Source organism: Hemitrygon akajei, chromosome 8 (assembly GCF_048418815.1).
Source record: "Hemitrygon akajei chromosome 8, sHemAka1.3, whole genome shotgun sequence".
Lineage (NCBI taxonomy): Eukaryota > Metazoa > Chordata > Chondrichthyes > Myliobatiformes > Dasyatidae > Hemitrygon > Hemitrygon akajei.
The window spans coordinates 82165214-82179485 of record NC_133131.1 but is presented as its reverse complement, the minus strand read 5'-3'; the positions used below and the strand labels follow the sequence as shown (position 1 = coordinate 82179485).

General features: G+C 39.7%; 1 protein-coding gene across 3 annotated transcripts in view; it reads right to left on the bottom strand.

Moving 5' to 3' along the window:
• The window catches only part of LOC140731437 (transmembrane protein 196), a 31078-nt gene extending 17114 nt beyond the window's left edge, over positions 1-13964 (bottom strand). Inside the window, exons 1-4 of one of the 3 annotated variants that reach the window (XR_012099824.1) lie at positions 13585-13964; positions 6555-6611; positions 3545-3796; positions 783-940 (exon numbers count right to left, since the gene is read on the bottom strand). Coding sequence is in view for 2 of the 3 variants with exons in the window: in XM_073052938.1 (XP_072909039.1) it covers positions 3545-3796; positions 6555-6611; positions 13585-13746 (471 nt within the window). In the remaining variant the exon portion in view is untranslated. The remainder of the gene's footprint in view (positions 1-782; positions 941-3544; positions 3797-6554; positions 6612-13584) is intronic. The other 2 variants (XM_073052938.1, XM_073052940.1) reach the window with 2 other exon arrangements.
• Between the last annotated feature and the right edge of the window lie 308 nt (positions 13965-14272).

Below are 14272 nucleotides of genomic sequence, written 5' to 3'. Positions count from 1 at the left end.
CAATATGGCAGTGCCAGAGGACAATTGATAATTATACCTAATAATCAATTTGAGTATAGACCATGATGACATGGAATCCATGTTTTGTGTTTTCTCATACCTGTTCAAGCTGGGCTAGGATAATTCCCTGGTATATAGAGCCTAAACGCATCATATGAGTAGGGAAGCTTTCATGACACACACTTCAAATGGGCCAACAATTTTATCAGATTACAACTGCTGTTCTATAATAGTATCAACACAGAAAATGGTACTGTCACTAACATTCGAGATAATGCAAACCATCCATGTGCTTGGCTCTTTCATATTATACAGATATCTCACACTTCTGCAGGGCTGATTGAATAATATCTCATCTCAGGTGGTTTATGTGTGCAAACACTATAATAGCCCTTTGCTCTGCACCATTAGTGCCTGTTGACCGCAACTAATTTTATACTTCATCATCGGGGCTCATTGTTGTGTACCATCAGTGTTTCCTTTAATCTTGTTACCTAATTTCTAGCGTAAATCTATGCTGTTCAAATGTAAAAAGGTGAAAAAGGACTGTTTTGATGATCATTTATTTCTAATTCAGCTGAATTCTATGGCAAATGAGGAAACTTAAAAGCTGTGAGGATATAACAATGCAATATCACAAGATCAATGCACTGTTATTGCATCCATGAAAGCATAGTGTTATTGTGGCGTGCTGTTCAATATACTTAGATAGAGCCAAAGAGAATGGGCATGATGATGTAACACACTGCAAATCACAAGTATTTGAATATTATGGGACAAACCATAATTTCTATGCTGCCTCCAAGCTCCACAGATCCCATGCCTTTCAAGCTCTCCTGAATAGTTCGACAGTAGTTTCCTCCTATAGGGTCAGGTTGTTATGGTCTGAAGTCCATCACTTAGCTGCAGTTACTGCCCGCCTATTATGTGCTGGGTTTGCCTTTAAACATAAAAATAATGAGGATTGAGACATGGTGAATTCACCCATGTTCTGTTGTGTGTTCTGTTGTTTACACTGTCTCAATAGCAGGTACAAAGTAATTTGCATAACTCTGTAATTCACTATTCAAGTAATTACTTGCTGATAAGTTGTGTCCATCATTAATGGCATCATTGACTTGACTTTTCTTGCATTTAAAAATAGCAAATTAATCAATGTACATGGAAAAAGGAAAGAACATCACCTAGGGCTTGAATGAATGGGACAAGCAACTGTCAAAGCCAATGACTGTACAATTAATGGTATGGAGACAGAGAAGGAAGCGTAGAGGAGATGAATTCAATTCCAAATGAAGTACATAAGGAGAAAGAAAAAGATAATAGATTGAATTGAGAGGGAAAAAGACAAAGCAAATGTGTAAAAGACATTGTAATATAATTTAATGTCTTGTAACCTCCTTCAATTATAACCTCAAGGCCTGAAGCACCAAACTTGCATTAGTATACATTTTCATTTTGCGAGATCGATTAACTGCAATTAAGATGCATAGTGCATAGTTTGAATGGCTTGGGTAATGTTTGCTTGTACTTGCTGCACAAATACAGGCAATTACTGCCAATCAATGCATTTCAATTTACTGTACGACTACAGGGAGGTAGAATAACTCAGAATACAATTATTTTACTATTTTAAACCGATTTCTTTTACTTGAAATAGATGAACCATTAAGGCATAAATAATGAAAGCCCCATTAACCATACCAATATTTTGACACAAATGCCTGTACTATTACCGTTCTCTTATTCTTTCTGTATTTAGATTTTGCAGTTACAGATTTCCATCTCCACATAAATGCCACATATATATATACGTTCTTCTAGCAATTGAAACTAAATTCCCAATTTCTCACTTGTATTTGGTGGTTGTACTTCCCCACTAGAAATATCAGGTGTCTCACTGAGTGTTCAAGAAAGCTCACACATGTTAAGATTTCCTTTGTTGAAGCTAAGCCCTACATTCTCCGGCAATTGTTAGGAATTTAGCTGTAATGGTTACCACAGCTGTTTAAACAAAATATCAATACTTTCATTAGATGACTGACATGTTCACTGCCTGGAAGGCATTGAAGTACTATTGTATATTTTTCATAATAGATTGTTTTAACTTGTTCCTACTTCTAACAATTATTTTCAGAAGCCACATTTTTTTGTGATTTTGTTGGTGATCAGTTAATTCTGACAATGTCTATCTATGTCCAAGTCATTCTAACTACATAGAGAGATCAAATGCAACAAAAAATATTATTTGATAATTGTTTAAGCAATAAGATAAGCTACAATTTAAATTGCACATCATAAAATTACTTAATGGAGAATTTCATGTTTGATCGATAATTCTGTTTGTGTATTGACAGTTTTGACTGAATGTTGCACTGTGCACCTGAAATCCAGTCCACTTCAGAACAAAATTCTTTGGATTTTGCTCATAACTTAAGTCTGAGTAAATGGAATTTTATCTTGTGGGTCTTTTTCAACCCACCTATTGGGTTTGACAGCTTTGGCTAGAAATGGGCTGGATCTAGGTATAATATTTGATGCATTATACAGCTTGCACAAAAATAATGCTCTTGTGACTTCAAAGCTTGCATCATGTGCAGCATTTTCAGTGTTTAGAATGATAAAAAGGAAGCCAGGCCATGAAGCAGTGTGATTAGGAATCCCAGCAATGCTTTTTCTCCTGGTGGATTAGCAGGTTCTCCTGGGCGGGTTGGAAGAGGAACTGAAGAAGGTGTGGTGAGTTTTCACAAGGACAATCAATAAGGCTGAGGCCAAATTATGCCGTTCTAACACAAATCTAAAGAAAAGTCATTTAGATCAAAGGCTAAGAACCTGTTGTGCAAGAGTACATGAAACTGCAAAGAGTAGAGGAGAAGACAATATAAGTAGAGAAAAAGAATGGTTAGGTGCCTTAAGGGTCTATGAATGTTAAGAAGAAATAAGGTTGAATGAGATCAGGCATTTTACAAGTTGAAATCCAGGTCATGGATGAGTTTAAATAAAATGTAGAATTAAGTCTTAATGACATGGAAGTGTCACATGTGGGTAAATAAATTCAGCTTCTAGCTACCTGTAATAAAAGGTCAAAGAATGCATTAAAAAAACTGAAGAAAAACAACTCAAAAGTGGAACAAAAATCATTTATATTCTTACAAATAACTTGACATGATTTCAGAATTACATGCTTGCAACAATAATATTACAAGGAAAATGGGCCAAATTGCCCTTTGCATCCTGTAAAATAACTTAGTGATTAATTTTATGTAACGCTAGAATCACAATCTGCACAGTATTCAGCTGGCTTGGATTGATTTTTTTTAGTTGACACCTTGTACATGCAGTTGTTTGAATCAAAGATCAGATTATCCAATTACTATGATAATATAAAAGTGGATTTGAGAAATAATAAACATTTTTCTCTGCAAATATTTCTACAGCATCAAACACTGCAAATTCAAATAAAAATATAATTTTCTTACTTTCATGCTGCTGCAGGGTTCAGAAAGTTATTATCAGGTTTATAAAATTAGTTACAAAAGTTACATACTTTTTCTGTCATTTCATGAGAGTGGTGCAGTGAGTGATCTCTTTCTAGGAACATTCTCTGTTGCTCGTTGCTGGCCAGCCGACAAGTGAGCCAGGCAGACAGGGTGCACCCCACAATGCCCAGACATGCCATTGACATGGAAGCAAGATAAATGGGGTAAGTAAATGTCCTTTTTGCTACTGCTCGCAGAAACTGAAAATTTAATATCCCTCCGATCAGTCCACAGATACAACAGGCAGAAAATAATATCATCTGGTAAGAAACAAGAAGGATTAAAATCAGGTACCGCACCAGCAATTTGGAAATAAAATTAGAAGGTTAAATAAATATTCCATTAATTGACATAAATAAATACTTCATGGAAGTTCATAAATGAAGCATAATAATTTTATTTTAATTAATTACATTTGTATATTAGTGTCTGTAAATTCAATGTGATTCACTTTACAGAAGTAAATTCTATTTGAAATTTCCCAAAGTGATAATTATCTTCAACAGCTGATTTTCAATATTCAAGAGACAGAATTATGATTCAACAAATGCTAACAAAAATTGAACAGCACTGGTTATAATTGTTGTCCTAATCTTGTAGCTGGTACTGTGGCACTTGCTACTGAACCCGAAGAAAGCTACCCACCTACTTCCAATCCAAATCTCTCTACAATGTAATGAGTCTGATCTCTGCACTGGTTGCTTCCAGGCATCAGTCCAAAGAGGAATATCTGTCATCCAGGAGTAGCACACAGGTTCATGAAAATGGCAATATGTTTAGCTATGGTGACGATGAAGCTTAACAACACACTTGAAAAGCTGCAGATAAAGTTTACATTGATGTTGTTCAGAACTTGAGGACCTGGTTTCAGGGATAAGTTGAACTGGTTAGAACCTTATTACCTGGACCATAGGAGAATGAGGGGAGATCATTCAGAAGCATACAAATTATGAGGGGAATAGATCAGGTGAGAGGATGAGTACATTTTCCCCTCAGTGTGGGTGATCAATGGTTTAAGGTGAAAGGTGAAATATCTAAGGAGGACTTGAGGGAGAAGCTCAGCTAGTGTAGAGTGAGCTGTCAGGGAAAGTGGTAAATGTGGGTTCCATTGCAACATCTAAGAGAAGTTTGCAAAGATATATGGATAAGTGAGGTATAGAGGTCTTTGTTCCAGGTGCAGATAGATGGGATGAGGCAGGAAACCTGGCTGACATGGACCAGATGGTCTGTAGGGCCTGTTTTTCAGCTGCAGGGCTCTGTGACTCAAAGCACACTTGGGCAGAGCACCGAGTACAAGAGTCAGGATATCATGTTACAACTGCACAAGTGTTGGTGAGACCACATCTGAAATAGTGCATGGAGTTCTGGTCACTATTCTATAGCTAGTGTGACAGAAGTTGACTCGTAAGGATATTCCTGGGAGTTGTGAGGATAAGATGGGTCTGTTTCCAATCGATCAAAAGAGGCTGAGGGGTGACATTATCAAATCACGAGGGTCAAAGGTAAGATGAGTGGTCACCGTATTTTTAGGGAAGAGGAGTCTAAAACTGGAGCGTGTTGGTCTAAGGTGAGAGGGGAAGAAATTAAAAGGGACCCGAGCAGCAAGTTTTTCTCACAGAGGCTGGTGAGTACACAAAACGAACTGCCAAAGGATCTGATAGAGGTGCATACATTGGGGCAGCACAGTAGCGTAGTGATTAGCAAAACGCTTTACAGTACAGGTGACCTGGGTTCCATTCCCGCTGCTGCCTGTAAGGAGTCTGTACGCTTTCCCTGTGACCATGTGGGTTTCCTCCAGGTCCTCCAGTATCCTCCCACAGTCCCAAGACCTACCGTCTGGTAGGTTAATTGATCATTATAAATTGTCCTGTGATTAGGCTAGGGTTAAATTGGGGGTTGATGGTCTGGGCCCTCGAAGGGCCAGAATGGCCTACTCTGTGCTGTATCTCAATGATAATAAAAAATAAAATTACAATGTTTAATAACAAAAGAATATGGTCCAAACACAGGGTAAAATTAGTAATATTATATTAAAAGCAGCATAAACATACAAAGCAAAAATACAATGGTTTCCAGTTATTTGGTCAATTAGTTAATTGGGGCAGCTGTTCCTTTGGGCCAACTCTCAGAGAACAAAAACTAATCGAGAAAATAGCTGGATTCCCTTTGTTTATTTGGGACTCTATGCCACTTAATTGGGACGGGAGTCTGTTGCTGAACAGTTTCTAAATAGCGTTAGGTGCATGCACTTGTGTGGCTGTTAGACATTACACCGCGCTCAGAGTGAACAGTTAGGAAATAGCGTCAATTGCATAGGTTTGTGTTCAAAAGGTAGTGATGTCTGTTGTTGATAGTTGGTGACAAGTAAGTATTAAGACAATTGAGGACTGTTGATCTCATCGCATTTTCAGTCACTCAGACTTCGAGATGCCAGAAATGGCCTGGAGTGAAAATGAAGCCATTTTACTACTTCAACGATTTAGGAGCTATGAAGAACTCGAAGGCATTGACAATCACCTTGAATGTGTTATAATTAAAATGAAGAGTTAGAAAGATGCCATAGCGAAAGGATTGTACGAAGGCAGTCCATTATCTACACTATGTATTTACACTGAATTTATTTACAGCGTATACTGGATTGATTCCTCCGTTAATCACAATTAGGAAATAATACAGTTTTTCAATGCTGTAGTAGTATTGGTAGTATTCAAATCTGTTCTGTTTTTCATTTAAGTACATAATTTGCTACTCAGTTAAAAGGTAATTTGTCATTTTTATACCGTTTTAACTACTTCCATGAAACGATGGCTAATTGGGGCAGCCAAAATGTACTGGTTGCAATTAACTGAAATCCACTGTATTTCCCAAATGAATAATTCAATGTATGGGAAGCTATGAAGAACAGTATGTACACTAATTTGTAACTTTGGATTTACTTTGAAAGAACTATAATGGTAATGACATGATGGATATTACCAGGTACAGTAGTGAAGCATGTTTTATAAATAGGTTACTCACTATCCGACCAGATTTCTTTTTGGCGCAGACAATTCCACATATTCCACAGATTAAAAACTGGAAAGAAGAAAAGACATATGAGATACAGAATGATTAAAGTCATAAAATAGAAATCTTTTTCATAACGCCGCCAGCAATAAAGCTTCATCTCGTGACCTTATTATTCAGAACATTGCATTCCAATAACATAACAGAAGCAAGAGTGGACCATTCATGCATACCCGGCCTTTCTGTAAGATTGTCTGGTCTTTCAGCTCAGCATCAGTTTCCTGAAACCACATATCCCTTGATTCCTTTTATATTCAAGAATGTCTTGATCGCTCTCTTGAACATACCATTTAAACTGCTACAGCCTTCATGATGCAGAATTTTAAAGGTTTCAGACTATGTAGAAGGTTACAACGGGACACTGATAAGATGCAGAGCTGGGTCGGGGAGTGGCAGATGGCGTTCAGTCTGGAGAAGTATGAAGTGACACACTATAGAAGGTCAAAACTGAAAGCAGAGTACAAGGTTAATGGTAGGATTCTCAACAATGTGGAAGAACAGAAGGATCGTGGGGTCCACATCCATAGATCCCTCAAGGCTTTCACGTAAGTTGATGGGACGGTTAAGAAGGCATATGACGTGCCTGCCTTCATTTGCCAGGGGGTTGAATTCAAGAGCTGTGAGGTAATGTTGCAGCTTTATAAAACTCTGGTTAGAACACACTTGGAGCATTGTGTTAATTTCTGGTTTCCTCATTATAAGGGTGTGGAAGCTTCAGACAGTGTGCAGAGATTTACCAGGATCCTGCCTGGACTTGAGGACATGCTTTATGAGGATGGGTGAGCAATTTGGGTTATTCTCCTTGGAGTGAAAGAGGATGGAAGGTGACATGACAGATGTGTACAAGATGATAAAGAGGCCTAGATAGAGTGGACAGTCAAAGACTTTTCCCCAGGGTGGAAATGGCTAATACGGAGTAGTGTAATTTTAAAGTGATCGGAGGAAAGTATGGTCGAATGTCAGAGGTAGGTTTTTTACTGAGAACGGTAAGTGCCTGGAACTTAAGTGCCAGGGGTCATAGTGGAGGCAGATACATTAGGGATATTTCAGAGATTTAAAATAGGCACATGAATGAACATAAAAGAGTGGGCTTTGTGAGTTGAGAGGAGGGAGAGTTAGATTGATCTAGAGTAAGTTAAAATATTAGCAAAACATCATAGGGGCCTGTATTGTGCAATACTGGTCTATGTTCGATGTTCACTATCTCTGTATGAAGAGATTTATTTTCATCTCAATCATGAGTGGTGACGTCTTCCAATGAGACTGTAAAGTTTGGTTTTAAATCATTAGCTGGAACAGCAGCATTGCTGGATCTATTTTGTCCAGCTCTGGAATAAATTTGTATGTCTAACAGATCACCAATCATTCTTCTATTGCCCGGGTCATTTAATCTCCCCTTATTGGATTAACTTCACTCCATCACAAGAATCAATCGCTAATCCTCTGTAACACACCCTCCAGAGTGCATATCTTTCCTCAAGTAGGGAAAACAGATGTGCACACAATATTCCAGACTCAAGCTTCACCAATCTTTCCACTCAGAAGCCATGATCAATACAATCATGAAACTACAACACAGGAATTAAATCATTGTTAAAGTCACAGCATGATAGATCATCTTTCTCCAATGTAACTTTTATTACACTATTTTAGAGCTATTATTCTGAATTTTTACACTTTCAGTGAAATATATCTATCACATACAAAAATAATTTATCATGATCTGCAACAATTGTAGTAAACTGCACATTCTGATAGCTTTTCACAAACACTGTAAGAAATGCATATCTCTTGAAAGGTATTTAGGAAAGGATGTGTTGACATTGGCGAAGGTTCAGAGGAGGTACACGGGATTGATTCCGGGAATGGTAGGGTTATCCCATGAATAGCGATTGAAGCCTCTGGACTTTTTACTTGCTGGATTTTAGAAGAATGAGGAGGGAAACCAATAGAATGTTGAAAGGCCTAGACAGAGTCTCCTTTGATGGGGGGCACTACAACCGGAGGGCAGAGCCTCAGAATAGAGGGGTGTCCATTTAGAAAAATGATGTGGAGGAATTTCTCTAACCAGAGTGTGGTAAATCTGTGGAATTCATTGCCACAAATGGCTATGGAGGCCAGGTCACTGGGTGCACATAAGGTGGGGATTAACTGGTTCTTGATTAGTTGAGGCATGAAAGGTTATGAGGAAAAAGCAGGAGAATGGTTTAACAGGGAAATGGATCAGCCATGAAGAAATGATGGACCAGACTCAATGGGTTGAATGGCTCATTTCAGCTCCTAAGTCATAGTTTTATGGTCTAACTACTGCAGGAGTCACTTCAACTTGCTGTGATTGTCATAACCATTGTAAACCAAATCTGTTTTTCAATAATAACATACTTAGCTGCTATGGCATGAAACTCTGGAAAGGAAAAACTTCCTCACACAGAGAGTGGTGAATCTGTGGAATTCTCTGCCACAGGAGTCAGTTGAGGCCAGTTCATTGGCTATATTTAAGAGGGAGTTAGATATGGCCCTTGTGGCTAAAGGAATCAGGGGGTATGGAGAGAAAGCAGGTACAGGGTTCTGAGTTGGATGATCAGCCATGATCATACTGAATGGTGGTGCAGGCTCAAAGGGCCGAATGGCCTACTCCTGCACCTATTTTCAATGTTTCAATGTTTCAATAATAATTTTTAAAGTTTGGAAGTTGTAACCCTCCTAGGTCAAGAGATTCAGTTTGTTGCTCAGAACAAACATTAGAATGGAGAAGAGATGTGGTCTAAATGACTTTGACTGTGGAATGACTGTTGGTGCCAGATGGGATGGTTTGAATATCAGAATCAGAATCAGGTTTTATATCATGAAATTTGTTGTCTTTGCAGCAGCAGTATAATGCAATACATAATAACAGAAAAAAAGTTAAGTACAATAAATATAGTTAAATACATAGTGCAAAAATTAAATTTAAAAAAAAGTAGAGGTAGTGTTCATGGGTTCAATGTCCATTCAGAAATCAGATGGCAGAGGGGAAGAAGTTGTTCCTGAATCATTGAGTATGTGTCCTCAAGCTCCTGTATCTCCTTCCTGATGGTAGCAATTAGAAAATGGCATGAGGCTTCTTAATGATGGATGTCCCCTTTTTAAGACATCACTCCTTAAAGATGTCCTGGATACCACTGAGGCTAGTGCCCATGATGAAGCTGACTCAGTTTACAACTCTGCAGCTTATTTTGATCCCCGCTCCATACCAGACATTGAAGCAGCCAGTTAGAATGCTCTCCACGGTAAATCTGTAGAAATCTGCAAGTGTCTTTTGTGACATACCAAATCTCCTCAAACTCCCCATGAAATATAGCCACTATCATGCCTAACTGTAGCTCTATCGATACGTTGGGCCCAGAAACTGCTGATCTCCTGGCTTTTTCACGCACAACGGTGTCTAGAGTTTACAGTGAATGGTGCAAGAAACAAAAAAAATCCAGTGAGCAGCAGTTCTATAGGTAAAAATGCCTTGCTGACGAGAGGTCAGAGGAGAATGGCCAGATTGGTTCAAACTGACAGGAAGACGACTGTGACTCCAATAACCATGCACTTCAACAGTGGTGTGTGGAAGAGCACCTCTGAACACACAACACGCAGAACCTTAAAGTGGATGGCCTCCAGCAGCAGAAGACCACAAACATATATTCAACGGCCTTTTCTCCTACAGAACTGCCATTGGCTAGGTTTTTTTGTTTTTCGCATATTCCATAAACAGAACTGTTGTGCATGGAAATCCCAGGAGATCCACAGTTTCAGAGATACTCTAACCACCTCATCTTGCAACAAGAAGAAAAGATAGAGGAGGAGGTAAAAACGAGGGTGGGGAAGTTACAATACTAATCAGAGACAATATCACAGCTGCACCCAGGGGAGACATAATGGATGGGTCAGACACTGAGTCCATTTGGGTGGAACTCAGGAATAGGAAAGGTGCAATCACACTAATGGGATTGTACTACAGACCCCCCAAATACCCACCGGGGCATTGAGGAACAGATATGTCATCTGATTAAGGAAATGTGTTAAAATAATAGGGGATGTCAACTTCCCTAATTTAAACTGGGGCCTTCTTAATGCAAGGAGTTTAGATGGGGCAGAATTTGTTAAGTGTATCCAGGAAGGTTTCTGAAATCAATCTGTACACAGTCCGATGGGAGGAAGGGCTGTACTGGACCTGGTGTGAGTAATGAGCCAGGCCAGGTGACTGACCTTTCAATGGGCGAACTGTTAGGGAAAAGTGACCTTAACTTTCAGGATTGCTATTGATAAAGCGGTTAAGGAGGCTTGTGGAACGCTTGCTTTTATTAGTTGAGGCATTGAGTTCAAAAGTCAAGAGGTTATGTTGTAACTTTATAAAACTCTGGTTAGGCCACATCTGGAGTACGGCACACTGTTCTGGTCGCCCCACTACAAGATGGCTGCTGATGAATTGGAGAGGGTGCAGAAGAGGTTTAACCAGGATGTTGCCTGGTTTAGAGGGCATGTGCTACCATGATAGGTTGGATAAATTTGGGTCATTTTCTCTGGAGCGTTGGAGGCTGAGGGGAGATCAGATAGAGGTTTACAAGTTTATGAGAGGCATCGATAGAGCGGACAGAGATTGTCTGTTGCCCAGGGTTGAAATGTCTAACACCATAGGACATGCATTGAAGGTGAGGAGAGCAGAGGCAAACACATTTGAGGCTTTTAAGAGAAGTTGGGATAGGTAATGGATGTAAGGAAGATGGAGGGATATGGACATAGGGATGTAGGTAGGAGGGATTAGTGTTTGTGAATTTTTGATTTGCTTTTTAGCTGGTTTGGCACAACATTATGGGCCTGATGGCCTGATCCTGTGCGGTACTGTTGTGTGTCTATGTTCTAATCATTTCATGGTCAGACATTGAGATCACATTTCTTCTCCATTATATTGTTTGATGCGAGCTACAACTGAGCCTCTTGACCATGTCAGCATGCTTTTATGCACTGAGTTGCTGCCACATGATTGGCTGATTAGATAATTGTATTAAGGAGCAGGTGTGCAGATCTGAAGCGGCCACTGAGTGCATCTTGTGCCCACTGATGCTTCTTGTAATTTTGTTTTGGCAAATAAATACCCACACCCTTTGACAATCACTTGCAAACTCAGAAGACAACTTGTGAAGAAGGGTTCGCCTGAGGTGAGGTAAGGGGACACAGAGCATATCAGATATCATGATCAGGACTGGCAGTCTGATCACTGGATGATGGAAAGACAGAGAACACCGTGAAGTTGCCCATGGGACTGCTGAGGAAGTGGTCACCATAGCCAGAACCTGACTTGTGCTTCCTAGCCTCCTACAACCTGTCAACCAAGAGATTGCAAGCAAAGCTGTGAAATAGTCCACAAAGAATTGAATTAGAATTCCATACAACCAAAAGCACATTCAAATGTAGGAACATTTATCAACCAAGCACCCTAAGTACTTTGTGCCAAAATAAAGCACAGTCACGACTGTGCAGTTTTGATACAAGTTTTTTTCTTATTGTTTTTATTAGTAAAATGGCGATTTGACAGGTGTGCTATATCTGTGGACCGTGAGTATTTTTTTCCCTATAACCCCTTTAAAATCGAGTCTTGTAACCAAATGCTTCCCAGTGTTGTAATGGCAGGTAGGGAAGAGAGTTCTGGAAACAATCTGTTCGGAAGAAAACCTTAATAAGAAACGCTGCCAAACTCGTATCGAGCTTTTTCATTAATAAAATTATTTATTAACTGCTGACATTACTAACTATATCCTGTATTTTTCAGAGTAAGTGACATATTCTGAAACAATTGACAATTGCACAGAATTCCAGCAGCTAGTGGTACAAAGGATAATTATAAACGAATAAAGAATTTTCAATTATGCCAACCTAGAAACCAGCTTTCGCCTGAAATAGTTAAAGATATTATCCACGTTTTTTAAAAAAAATACAACTCCACTATTCCGGCACCAAATCAAAACTCAAAACTTCAAAAATATAGTTCGGTGCAATTATAGGTTGATCCGAAACTGAAAGGTGAAAATTATTTAAAAGTGTATATTCAGCACATCCTAATTGAATAATATGGCCTTTGCGGAACACACATTAGAAAGGGCAAAGATCATCTGAACCCAGTCTTGTGTTTGGAGTACAGGGTGTCTCAGCCGTTGGATGGAGACCGAGCTCACACCGTCAGCTCCTCCGGTACCGCGACTTAGACAAGTAACAATGTTACTGTTTTTGACCAAGCAGCAATTGACAACTTGGTTACAAGTCTACAGAAATGCTGGAACCTGACCTGGGTCTCATCTTTTTTTCTCTCACTAACAAACTACAGCGCCCGATGAATGCTGTCAATCAAATTAAGCTCCAGGCAAAAAGTCACAAAGCGACAGTTTATCTGCACGCTGCAGTTTTCAAACCAAGCGCTGGCTCCGAAATATTCCCGGCAAGTATTGCAGATATTGGAGTATTAAGCTGAAATAAACCAATGGAAATGTGATATGCAGAACTAGTTGGGTATAGGTCTCAGCCACATCCAAATTTGTCATTATTTTTTATGTAATATCAAACACCGCAAATTCAGTCTTTTTAGAGCTTACATTAATTTATATCAATTCTTAATGGGCTGGCCGCATCGTTCCATTTTAATTTGCAGGTACACTCGGTGCACTAAACTCGTAATCCATTTACATAATGTACATTTATATCCATCGTGTGGGAAATAAAAGTGAACTAATCAAAGTTAACGTGAGGCTAACAATCTATGTACCTTAAGCAAACTCGGTCAGAGTGCCTTCTATGGATCTCGTTGTAGTTTAAATTGAACAGAAGCTTCGACACACTTTTTCCCCACCTTCCGGGGGCACCTGAACACCCTTTTTCGTTTCCCCAGATCGCACTAAATGCAAAGCATTCACCGAGACCAAACGCAATACAAGAAATGCAGGAGAAACAGTTTGCAACGTACACAAACACCGCTCCATACCGGTGAAGAGTCCCCGAGCTGGGGTTGGCGAGCCCGGCTCCTCCCGATGGTGACTGCGCCCAAAGCCACGCTCGTAACCCCGAAGCCTATTTCCATAGCGGAGAGCACGAAGAGACTGGCAATGATCTGACCCCTGGTGCACATGGTGCTCCCACCAGCATTCTCTCGAGGGAAAAAAAAACAACCAACACGCCTGCCACACAATTGAATATACCAAAGAATAAATAAATAAATATTTTCCCTTTAAAAAGCTTCCATCGGTTTCCTCAACTGATGGAGAGACGCATGCACAGCCACATCCTGTAATTGCATCCTCTCATTGCCAAAATGCACGGAGACTTATTACAGTGGAGGCTGTCCAAGATGCCATTTGCCGCGTCTGGGCAAATCACCTTTCTCGCTGGAGCAGCGCACGGCGCTGGTCTTTCGCCAGACAGCTGTGAACTCACGGCCGCTTAAACAGAGACAGAAATTCTGTCGAGGGAGGCAGTTGACAGCAAAAGGCACTGCGAGTCACGGCTGCTTTCCCTCAATCCACCACGGCCAGATGACAGGCTGACACATCTGCATAGCGTGACGCGAAATGGTTGACTTATTGGTCTGATAGATGCCTTACACCTCAAATTGCAAGAGAAGAAAGCATTAACAAGCGCGTTTATTTGAATCAGTA